Here is a 10,646-nt window from a genome sequence, read left to right on the forward strand (position 1 = left end):
GGACACAGAAAGCCAACCCAGAATGAGTAAGCATTATTTTACTTTCTGCTTTTATATTTGTAGCCTAGAGGTACTCTCTCCAACATTGCTTGGCGAACTTCATTTTCATTATCATTAATTAAACAAGGTAATGTGAAGTTCCTAGATGAACCAGTCAGTCTGATCATGCACCCCTCCCCCAGGTCTTTTGGTCTTTTCTAGACTGCAGCCCAACGACACTTCCGGCCACTCTTCCCACAGCTCTCCAGAAAGTTCCAAAGCGCAGAGCCGAGCGACTATAAGAAGAGCCAGCCATCTTCCTCCACCAGCCTCACCGTAACCCTTACTTAAGCTAGAATAGTAATATCTCCTAGCAAGTAAGTAGGCCTACACTAAACGGTGCTTTGAAAAACTGCTTAGCTATACGGCTAATACATGCTAGCTCTTTCATTCAATGTTAATGTAATATAGGCTAAGCTTGTGTATGGTTGATCGTCATGTAACCCCACGCTTACTCACGTTATCCGTTTCAGGCTACTGTATTTAAGCCACCGGTTCTTTTGTAACGTCGTGTATCACATGCTGTAGGGACATTTGTGTTTTAGTAACACGGTTGTTAGCTAGCGTACGGTTTATGGTTTTTGGCGGCCCTTCGTATTTGATGGATGCTGATTTGTTTTCTGCTTTATTTAGATTTAGGTTGTCACCATGGTTCACGAAACCGGCTTCTACGAGTTACTGGGTGTCAACCCTGAAGCCTCGCAGGATGAACTCAAAAAAGCCTACAGAAAACTCGCATTGAAATATCATCCCGACAAGAACCCCAATGAAGGAGAGAAGGTAAGTTAGTAGCATGTAGCTAGATATCCGGCAGCCCTTTATGGACAGTAACAAATGCTGTCTAATTTTAAACTGTACGCCTTGTTGAATTGACCCTGGGAACTTTCTGGAATAAGCTCGCAGCTCCTCTGTTTAGGAACAGGGAGATATGCCCTGCTGAAACTGAGGTCAAATGCCACCGTAGGTTGTGAAATTTAAATAAAATGAAGGAAGTGGTTGTTAGTTGTACTTTTAGGCTCCTTATGCTGATGGACTTGATCTGATACATTTAGGATACCAGCCATTTGCACACACATAATCATTAGCATCACAATGTGATAATATGATAATGTAACCGTTACACCAAGTAATACTAATATAATCTATACTGTATACACCCTGTTAACCATAGCAACGTGACCTTACATTGGCAATTGGCAGCATTACCTTATATTAGCAAAACGATCTAATGTATACAACTATATTTGATGTTATATTGTATTTTTTAACTTTGGTTGGATTCTGAGATGTTTACTTGAATGATACTTCTTTACATATCTATTGAGCATTGTTGAAGGGAGCCTGATGCTTCAAATTTGTTTTGTTTTGATTGTTACAGTTCAAGCTTATATCTCAAGCGTATGAAGTGCTGTCAAATCCAGAGAAGAGATCCTTGTATGACCAAGGAGGAGAACAAGCAATCAAAGAAGGAGGCATGGGAGGAGGAACTTCACCAATGGACATGTTCAACATGTTCTTTGGAGGTGGAGGAAGGATGCAGAGAGAGAGAAGAGGTAAGATTTATAAAAGTAACCTAGCAGCTGTTTGTATATAAAAACCTTGCTGTATACAAATTACTTGGCTAATTTGTTATGAATGTTTTGAGGCCACACAAATCCTTTTTTTAATCACAAGCTATATCATAATCCACTTCATCAGCTATACTGATGAAGTGGATTATGTTTGTTGACTAATTTGGCATAATTTTCACATCATTCAACATGAAACTGAAGAAATTGGGTTAGATCCCAGATCAGTTTGAGATTATATTTCTGTGGCCATCCACGGGCCAGGACATCACACTGGTCACTTACTACAAGTGAGCAGCAGGCACACTCATGTTGAAAGCTTTTGTACAAGAACGTTTTTGTAGTACCAGCTGCTTTGAAAATCTTACATTTAAGCTTAAAGCTCAAATATTCAATCAGGCTAAAATAGCATGGAAGATTATGGGGATGTCCTAACTCAACACCCCCCCAAAAAATGTCTTCCAGATATATATCTCTCATGGGAGGCAATAAACTAGCCTTAACATCCACAACTTAATAACTGTTTAATTTGGATGTATTTGCTTTTCCTGCAGGGAAGAATGTCGTCCACCAACTTAGTGTAACACTGGATGAGATGTACAATGGCAGTACAAGGAAGCTCGGACTTCAAAAGAACATCATTTGTGACTCATGTGAAGGTACGCAGTGTTGTCTTTTTTTTAAAATTTTTATACAAAATATTAAATAATGATTAAATGTTCAGTTAATGACATTGTCCTGTTTGTTACAGGCTATGGTGGGAAGAAAGGTGCAATGGAAAAGTGCTCCATTTGCAAAGGAAGAGGTGTTCAAATCAAGGTGCAACAGATTGGGCCTGGCATGATTCAGCAGATCCAGAGTGTGTGTGCAGACTGCCAGGGACAGGGAGAGAAATTTAGCTCCAAGGACCGCTGTAAGAGCTGCAATGGACGCAAAGTAGAACGCAAGAAGAAAGTTCTTGAGGTTCACATTGACAAAGGTATGTTGTTTTCCACATTTGATAATATATATAATAGCAATAATGTATGTATTAGTGCAAATGTGTCTTGCCACCCAAACTAAACCTAAGATAAATGTTTGGTGCAGGTATGAGGGACGGTCAGAAAATAACATTCACTGGAGAAGGGGACCAGGAACCTGGACTGGAGCCAGGGGATGTAATCATCGTTCTGGATCAGAAGGATCACCCCTTGTTCCAGAGGAAAGACGAGGATTTGATAATGAAGATGGATATCAAACTAGCTGAGGCTCTGTGTGGTTTCAAGAAGACTATTCAAACATTAGACGACAGAACGCTCGTCATCAGCGCACTACCAGGTAATTGACTGAAATCAACCTCGCCTACAGTGTTGCCTTTTCTGGTAGACTATATTTGTAATTAAAATATAAACATCTTCCTTGTTTTCTGTCAACAGGTGAAGTAATCAAGCATAATGACATCAGATGTGTTCAGAATGAGGGCATGCCAATCTACAAGGAGCCTTATGAAAAAGGGCAGCTTATCATTAAGTTCCAGGTAAGGTACACTGAACACAAAATTGTCCCACTGACCGAAATCTGGATATCAACCAATTGTTATGCTGTAAAGAAAACATTTATTTAAGGAAATTGTTATGCATCCCGCAGGTTGCATTTCCAGAGAAAGACTGGCTTCCAGAGCATCTCATGTTCCAGCTGGAAAGACTGCTTCCTCCCAGAGAGGATGTGATGATTACTGATGACATGGAGGAGGTGGAACTCAGTGAGCCGGATGTGTCGTCACAGAGAAGGGCCAGTAGGGAAGCGTATGAGGAAGACGAAGAGGGTCCCAGAAACGGAAACGGGGTGCAATGTCAGACGCAGTAGTTGTAAAAATTAAAAAAAGTCGTAGAGCATGTGGATTTTTTTTTTGTGTGAAAATGCCTTTTCTTTTTTAATTCCTGTTTTCACAAAAAATATTGTGATGAAAAGAAGTAACATTAGGTTTAAAACAGTTGCCAATGCCATTTTTGTGTGACTCTAAAGGGACACAAATATGTAAGTGGAGTACTCCTTTCACGTTTTGTTTGTGCTCCCTAAGTTATCAAAAACGGTATTTTGGTGTCAGTGTCTTGTATGTTCTCTATTTAAGATCTGTGTTTTATACCCATATGTTTCCAATGAAATCTATGGTACATATGTTTTCTTTTCAAAAGCTGAAAAGACTACTTGTATGCTTTCTATGAAGGTAATTTCAGTCTTGACAAACATCATTTTTTTTTTCTCAATAAAAGTCCCAGAATGCTTTAACATGTTTTCAGAGTGTTTTATTGGCTTATACTTATAGAAATGTAACATTAATCATCTTGCAGAATAAAATGTTTGCTAGTTTACAAATTCTTCATAAAAGTTGGACATCTGTATAGTGACAGGACCTGCTGTTAATGAATGCACAGTTACTTTGTTACATAATGGGGAGATAGAATTTATCAACAGCATGGCTTAATTGCAATCCCCTTTTTAATGCTGCTTCCTCCTGAAAGAGCAACCTGAAAAGCAAAAATGAAAATAAGTTAAAACTGCCTTCCACTTACAGATATACACATGTAAAAAGGTGATACTTAATTAACAAAGTACTTTATAGGACTCGCAATAATTCAACTTATGTGGATATTTTACCTTCGGTCAGTCTGGCCTTTCCTCCTTTTGACTGGCAAAGCACTGTTGCGCATCCCACACAGAGTACCACTGTCTGAGCATGGCTGAACACTGTGGTGATCTTGTAGCAGCCTATAAAGAAACATGATTAGACTGTAATTACACAATGCAATTTAAATGCACTCAGATTAGCTTTTCAGAAATGTCACTTGAAATGTGATATTGAAGATGGCTAAATCACAGTTAAAAACATGACTGAGAAATAACCCCAGGTATGATAAAACAAAAGGCATACAAACTCGGCATTTATTATTCTTTATGCATTCATCATACGTCGATGAGAACTTAAATCTGATGTATATATATATATACCTGGGCACTTCACGTCCATAAAGTAGGAGTTGGGACTCTGAACCAGCCTTTTCTTTTTATGTTGTCTTCTCTCATGTTCAATTGTAGGGTGGAGGAGGTCTCTTGCAAGCTGGAGTGAACAATACAAACCAGGTTAAATGCATTTCAACAGTTTTGAGGGAGTTAGACCTGAGCCAAGTTTAGTAAAATATGTGAGTATAACAGCTGTGAAGCTAATTTGACTACATTTACTACATATATGTAATGCTACTGCTTTGAAAAACAAGGGAGGCTACGCATTTTGTTATGTTTTTAAATATACACATCACGGCAAAGATCAAGATGTAAACTAACATAGATTTTCGAAACATCATGTATGTTGGAATAACACTAAACATCGACAACGTCGTTGTTCTTCAAACGTAGTTTTTGTTCAATTGACTTTGTACACTATAATCAGCTGGGGGTAACCGTACGACTGGCCTTATGTTACAAAAAAACAGGTACAGATTATTTCCTGGACCGAAATCAATCTGCAACGAGAATACACATTGGATACTGTTGCGTTTCAGCAATTAGTCGCCGCCCGTTCCAGACAGGGCTAACGCTGTTAGCTAACTTTCTCGCCATGTGCTGCTGCTGCTACACACTAACAACACAACTTTCATACCGCGGACACAACGGCATTCTGTGGCGATGGGAACTCGACATATGTACCGACAGTTGACAACACACTATAGTAACTCTAACTAAAGGAATTAATAACTTACAGGCATTTTCAATGGTGTATGCTCGCTTCGCTGTGCATACGCGAGCTGGTTGGTCAGAAAGAGGACCTGTGCAGTTGCAGAGCTTGGGTTGCCAGATCTGCGCTATCGATGAAATGCTAAAACGGGTATCTTGAGAAGCTTGAGAATTGCCTTTAATAAAACGTTTTAACACGTAAGGTGTTATAAATGCAAAGAAAAAAAAGAGACTGTCTTGTTCGTGACCCAATTACATTTTTAACTATATTATAATTTTATCAAAATAATCTGGCATCTGGCCTACAGTTGTGTTTGTTTAGTTGATAACATCAGATTTGATGGTATGGGTGACTTTCTTCAAATGATCATCATCTCTTGAAGTGGTGCTTTAAAAGATGCCTCCCCTAAAGTTATCCCTGAAAAAGGGTGAAGGTTGCTCTGGTCGTGGGTTTACAGCCAAACCTCGCCGCATCGCCGTGCACAGCGCGGCGGGACGTGATGTACGGGTACCTGCTCCCGGCGTGTCAGTCACGTGCTAGTAATAGTAGTAGTATTATTTGGTGCTGCTTATTTGGCTGGTAATCACCAATTGCTCTGTACAACTAATATGTTTAAGATTACATTGAGACAGCTAAATCATTTGATTGAACTGTCTCCAGATTGATATATTTCACTTCAAAACTTAGGCTACAACCCTACAACCATAGGCTACAACCTATGGCTATAACCCATACAGTTTGCAACAACCACAACATTGGCCTCTGGGTGAATCCCACACACCCTGAAACTGGGGTGCCCAAACTTTTTGCCTTGTATACATGGGCGTCACTTTGTTAGAAAAAGTTCATAGCAAGAAGACAAAAGATGTCCCTCCCCTGGGTGTTGAACCCAGGAAACCCAATGCATAGACCTCTGGACCACCAATGTGTTATTACATCAATGAATGCCAACTATAGCTCTTGCTGTGATGTGATTTTTAGTGAAATTGTACCTTTACGCACACAACGAGCACACAGGTATCAGGAGGACAGATCATGACATATGTAAGAAATACATAAATACAGGAATAAATACAGGAATATAAAAAATAAAAGAATAAATAAATGTGAAAAAAAGAGAAATCAATAAATGTGGAAATAAACAGGAATAGGCTACATAAATGTGGAAATAAATACAGGGGGAAAAAATTGAATAAATACAGGAATAGAAAAATACAAGAACAAATAAATAAATATGGAAATAAATAAAAAAATGTTTAAATAAAAAAATTAAAATTGAGAATAATACAGAACACACTATATATCTTCAATTTATTTCTACATTTATTTTCACTTACATTTTATATTTATTCATTTCTGTGTGTGTGTGTGTTTCACATGGTTTTGTTTGGTAGCCTTGTATTCTGTGGATAGGACAACATGTATTCAATTGCTCTGAAAGTTTCAACAAGTGCATTGTCTTCAACAATATCTTTCAGTTGCTATACTATTTTATTTCACTTAGTCTGACCAGTCCCACTTTTCTTTGGAAGTTTTGTGTAAAGTTTTACACAGTGCAAATGGCGCCTATCCTTGTTGGGACTAAATTAAACGTAATGCTGAGCAACGGGCCAAAAGCAATTGTTTTGTATTGTATTGTAATGTTAAGATGCAAATGGTACAAGGATACCACGTTCCTGTCTCTGATTAGAGGTCCTATGGGCCAATTTAAATTCCTTTTACAACCGTACAACATTAACATTAAACAAGTGAATCCATTAAGTGTTGTTTATGTTTGTATTTTATCCATTTAAAAAGCATAGCGATTGTTTAGAAAAAAGAAGACTACATTTAGTCATGGCTCACACATTATTCTTGCAAACTACATAGACCACAATGCAAAGCAGAATGTGACGTCACACTTGTCGGCACCGGTCTGCTGCTGCCAGTGCCTGAGACAGCTGAGGATTTCCAAACGGGGATCCCGACTCATACGGCCTAATATAACCGAAACGTTGCAGTGTATCGTGTGTTTAAATGGCGAAAACGTACGATTATCTCTTCAAACTCTTGCTCATTGGAGACAGCGGAGTCGGCAAGACATGTCTGCTGTTCAGGTTCAGCGAGGACTCCTTCAATACCACCTTCATATCTACAATAGGTGAGTACCCCGCTGAAAACGCCCCTCAAGATACATCTGACTTAATTATTGCCCATACTGACAGAATACAAGGCTTTACTGCACTGCACTACTGGTGATCAATATAGAGTCGTATTAAAACCTATTTCCTTATATTATACAGACCAATAATGTTTAAAGGGGAAGTAACTGCAGGACAATGGAACTGAGAAACACATTTTAATGATCTCATGTCCTTGATGGATCATAGGAACCACTGCCAGGGAGGTTAGAATGATATCAATAGTATAGTCATGAATGATGTTTGACCTTTGGGAACCATATTGAATTGTGAGTCCTTTTTGGTGCCATTCAGAATCGTTATAATAGGCTATTGTTAAATCCATAAGGCTTTTACACTCAGTATACTGCAGCAGCTAGTATTGCTGTGATTTTGAATGATGTCATCCTTTGCTGGCATAGGATAACCAGTCAATAGAAAAGTTACTAAAGGTCAGAAAGGGCAGCTGCTTATTGCAGAAGTTCCTGGTTTTTGGTGCATCTTAGCAACATGTTTTTTGATGACATCTAACTATTCAATGCAGTAAGCATCAGCAAATACCACTCTGTCTTTGTTTGTTTATTCAAATGCAGGAATAGACTTCAAAATCAGAACAATCGAGCTGGACGGAAAAAGAGTCAAGCTTCAAATTTGGTAAGTGTAATTTGAATATGTTTTTTATTTTTTATTTAAAAAAATCCAAGTGTGACACCAACTTGCACAACTTAATGTTTTGTAGGGACACTGCAGGACAGGAGAGGTTTCGCACCATCACAACAGCTTACTACAGAGGAGCAATGGTAAGTCTGCTCCTTATCCTGCACTTCCTTCCTATTGGCTTATCTTGCATATCACAAGATCTATGAAATTGTTTGTGAGGAGGACTGTTTTTCTTCACAGGGCATTATGCTGGTCTATGACATCAGCAATGAGAAGTCCTATGAAAACATAAAAAACTGGATTAGAAATATTGAAGAGGTGAGCTCTGAATCAAAACTTGTATAGATTTGAAAACAAATAACATAACATGATTTTATATTTGGTAGAAATAACTTGATGATATTAACAATGTGTTCCAAGAGTGACATATATAAGACTTTGCAAAATTACTGTTTTAACTTCTTCCAGCATGCCTCGTCTGATGTGGAGAAGATGGTCCTGGGCAACAAATGTGACATGACTGACAGGAGACAGGTGTCCAAAGACAGAGGAGAAAAGGTACGTTTCTCTTGTTACCAACAAGCAGTCTTGAGCAAGTTAAAATGATGGGCTTTCTTGAGTGACCCTAACATGGTGTGTTTGTCTCTCTTAGCTTGCTATTGATTATGGAGTTAAGTTCTTGGAAACCAGTGCAAAGTCTGGCCTGAATGTAGAAGAGGTAAGAAACATGTTTTAACCCTGAAAGCACAACATAACACAAATAAAAAGAAATATGTACATTTACCTGTTTTTTTGTTTTTGTCATTCTAGGCTTTTTATAGCATGGGAAGAGACATATTACATAACCTGAGCTCAAAGACAGTAAGTGATTAAGAGATTCTTATAATAGATGCAAAGGGTGTAAAGTCCACTGGGGATGGGAGGGACATGTTTCCCTTACTTTTATGTGATATAAGCATTAAGCTTTGCAAGCAGTAGCAATTATTTTAGCCCTGTATGTTGCCTCCTAGGCTACAAGAGGCCAATGCAGCTGGAGAGGAGGACTGCTGCAATTATTTGGGGGCAAAACATATTTAATTGATTTTGTTTAGACGTCTATATTCTCCTAAAAATATGCAAAGAATAGAAATCATTCAAACAAAATACAGATTTATCGTGAAGCATTAGCCCTTTATTAAAGAAAATCACATGTTAAACATCAGTTAAATCACATTACTATTCGAGTTACTCATAAAAATGTTGTTTTGCTTGATTTAAATGAATATAAATGCCTTTGATCGGTGCTCCACTTAATGTGAAGCCTTACTTTATTTCTCCACTTTCATATCTCTCCTTGCTAGACTGACAACAATGCCGGAGGATCTGGAAAGCCTGTCAAGATCACAGAGAAAAAGTCAAAGAGGATCAAATTGTTCAAGTGTTCACTCCTCTAGGATCTGGCTCTGGTGTTCTTGGCTCTTGCGTGACTTTCCTGTTTTTGGAGGGCTCCTGCCTCCCGGGCGTCCTTGCAGCAGCAGCATCATTGGTAATATTCAGAGAGCTTTACTTCCAGCTGAAGTTCACAGGTTCATGATGTTGAGATCCCATCCTGATCTGCTCCTGACCAGATGAGGATCAACCCGGAATGAGGCCTGAAACTGTTTATCCGCTCATGCAAAGGACTTGTGCGTGATAATCAGCATTGGTTAGTAGCTGGCCATGCAGTGTCTGCTCACAGGAGGCAGAGACTCTGTTGGCTTTTATAATACTTCTGTTGAATGTCATTGAATAGATTTGATTAAATAGAATACAATTCTGCATAGTTGTCTTTATAAATGGGAGTAAAAAAGAAAAAAATCGGAATCTTTCTTAACTTGTAGCATTGTTTTATACATACTACCTATTGTCATATTTACTATGATGATGCTTTCAGATAGACATATTGAGTCTGAGCATTGATTGTATTTGTCTGTGTAAATGTATGTATTCAAACCTGCCTATATTCTCCGGTTGCACTGACAACATTTATATTTCTTCATATGCGCCTTTGAAGGAGTCACAGTATTGTGATAGAAAAGACAAAATTGTTTATATATATATAACCGTCTGTTTTTAAGGAAACCTTTATGTATACAGGTTTTTTGTGTCAAAATGAAACTGAAAGGGTGTTTGTTTCTTGGAAGATGTACCTACATGATGTTATGCCACTGTCAGTATTTGCATGAAAGCTATAGGGATTCCCCTGAGTGGATCATTATTAAGCACATTTTACAGTATCTGGACAGAAAATGTTTACAGACCATATTTAAAGTGTCAATCGTACTTAGGAAATACATGTTTTTGATGTTCACATTGGGTCATAATGTCAGCACAACTAACTTGATTTATTTTCACCTGGAAGTGTAGACATCAAAAATGGAAACACAATGACTGGTTAAAACTGTAATGTAAAGGGTTGTAAGCTATTGTACATTACACCAATGGAAGTTAGTAAAGTAAGTGGATCTTTAAAAGAGCTTTGTTGATTTT

General features: G+C 38.2%; 3 protein-coding genes across 3 annotated transcripts; 2 read left to right on the forward strand and 1 right to left on the reverse strand.

Moving 5' to 3' along the window:
• The first annotated feature begins 180 nt into the window (after positions 1–180).
• On the forward strand, positions 181–3,875 carry dnaja (DnaJ heat shock protein family (Hsp40) member A). The gene is made up of 8 exons (XM_034141185.1): positions 181–356; positions 673–819; positions 1,418–1,592; positions 2,162–2,266; positions 2,359–2,586; positions 2,694–2,924; positions 3,023–3,123; positions 3,234–3,875. Exons 2-8 carry the CDS (start codon positions 688–690, stop codon positions 3,450–3,452), a joined length of 1,191 nt encoding a protein of 396 aa, XP_033997076.1. The 5' UTR covers positions 181–356; positions 673–687; the 3' UTR covers positions 3,453–3,875.
• Positions 3,876–5,650, reverse strand: rps27l (ribosomal protein S27 like). Its single transcript, XM_034141190.1, has 4 exons — positions 5,345–5,650; positions 4,596–4,704; positions 4,245–4,355; positions 3,876–4,114 (listed from the first exon to the last, which is right to left on the reverse strand). Exons 1-4 carry the CDS (start codon positions 5,348–5,350, stop codon positions 4,086–4,088), a joined length of 255 nt encoding a protein of 84 aa, XP_033997081.1. The 5' UTR covers positions 5,351–5,650; the 3' UTR covers positions 3,876–4,085.
• Positions 5,651–7,214: 1,564 nt separating this feature from the next.
• Positions 7,215–10,630, forward strand: LOC117491286 (ras-related protein Rab-8B). Its single transcript, XM_034141189.1, has 8 exons — positions 7,215–7,459; positions 8,072–8,132; positions 8,218–8,278; positions 8,379–8,456; positions 8,607–8,696; positions 8,791–8,856; positions 8,949–8,999; positions 9,479–10,630. The coding sequence occupies exons 1-8, from the start codon at positions 7,336–7,338 to the stop codon at positions 9,569–9,571; spliced, it is 624 nt and encodes a 207-aa protein (XP_033997080.1). The 5' UTR covers positions 7,215–7,335; the 3' UTR covers positions 9,572–10,630.
• Positions 10,631–10,646: the final 16 nt, after the last annotated feature.

The sequence above is a fragment of the Trematomus bernacchii genome, unplaced genomic scaffold, assembly GCF_902827165.1.
Source record: "Trematomus bernacchii unplaced genomic scaffold, fTreBer1.1, whole genome shotgun sequence".
NCBI classification, from domain to species: Eukaryota; Metazoa; Chordata; class Actinopteri; order Perciformes; family Nototheniidae; genus Trematomus; species Trematomus bernacchii.

Bases quoted from the DNA above. Each gene is read 5' to 3' on its own strand.
- dnaja (XM_034141185.1), top strand. From the start codon at position 688: ATGGTTCACGAAACCGGCTTCTACGAGTTACTGGGTGTCAACCCTGAA. The intron at 820-1,417 runs GTAAGTTAGTAG...TGATTGTTACAG, and splicing joins ACCCCAATGAAGGAGAGAAG to TTCAAGCTTATATCTCAAGC. The intron at 2,587-2,693 runs GTATGTTGTTTT...TGTTTGGTGCAG, and splicing joins TGAGGTTCACATTGACAAAG to GTATGAGGGACGGTCAGAAA.
- rps27l (XM_034141190.1), bottom strand. The intron at 4,356-4,595 runs GTATATATATAT...GTTTCTTTATAG, and splicing joins TATGGACGTGAAGTGCCCAG to GCTGCTACAAGATCACCACA. The intron at 4,115-4,244 runs GTAAAATATCCA...TTTGCTTTTCAG, and splicing joins AAAGGCCAGACTGACCGAAG to GTTGCTCTTTCAGGAGGAAG.
- LOC117491286 (XM_034141189.1), top strand. From the start codon at position 7,336: ATGGCGAAAACGTACGATTATCTCTTCAAACTCTTGCTCATTGGAGAC. The intron at 8,457-8,606 runs GTGAGCTCTGAA...AACTTCTTCCAG, and splicing joins GGATTAGAAATATTGAAGAG to CATGCCTCGTCTGATGTGGA. The intron at 8,857-8,948 runs GTAAGAAACATG...TTGTCATTCTAG, and splicing joins CTGGCCTGAATGTAGAAGAG to GCTTTTTATAGCATGGGAAG.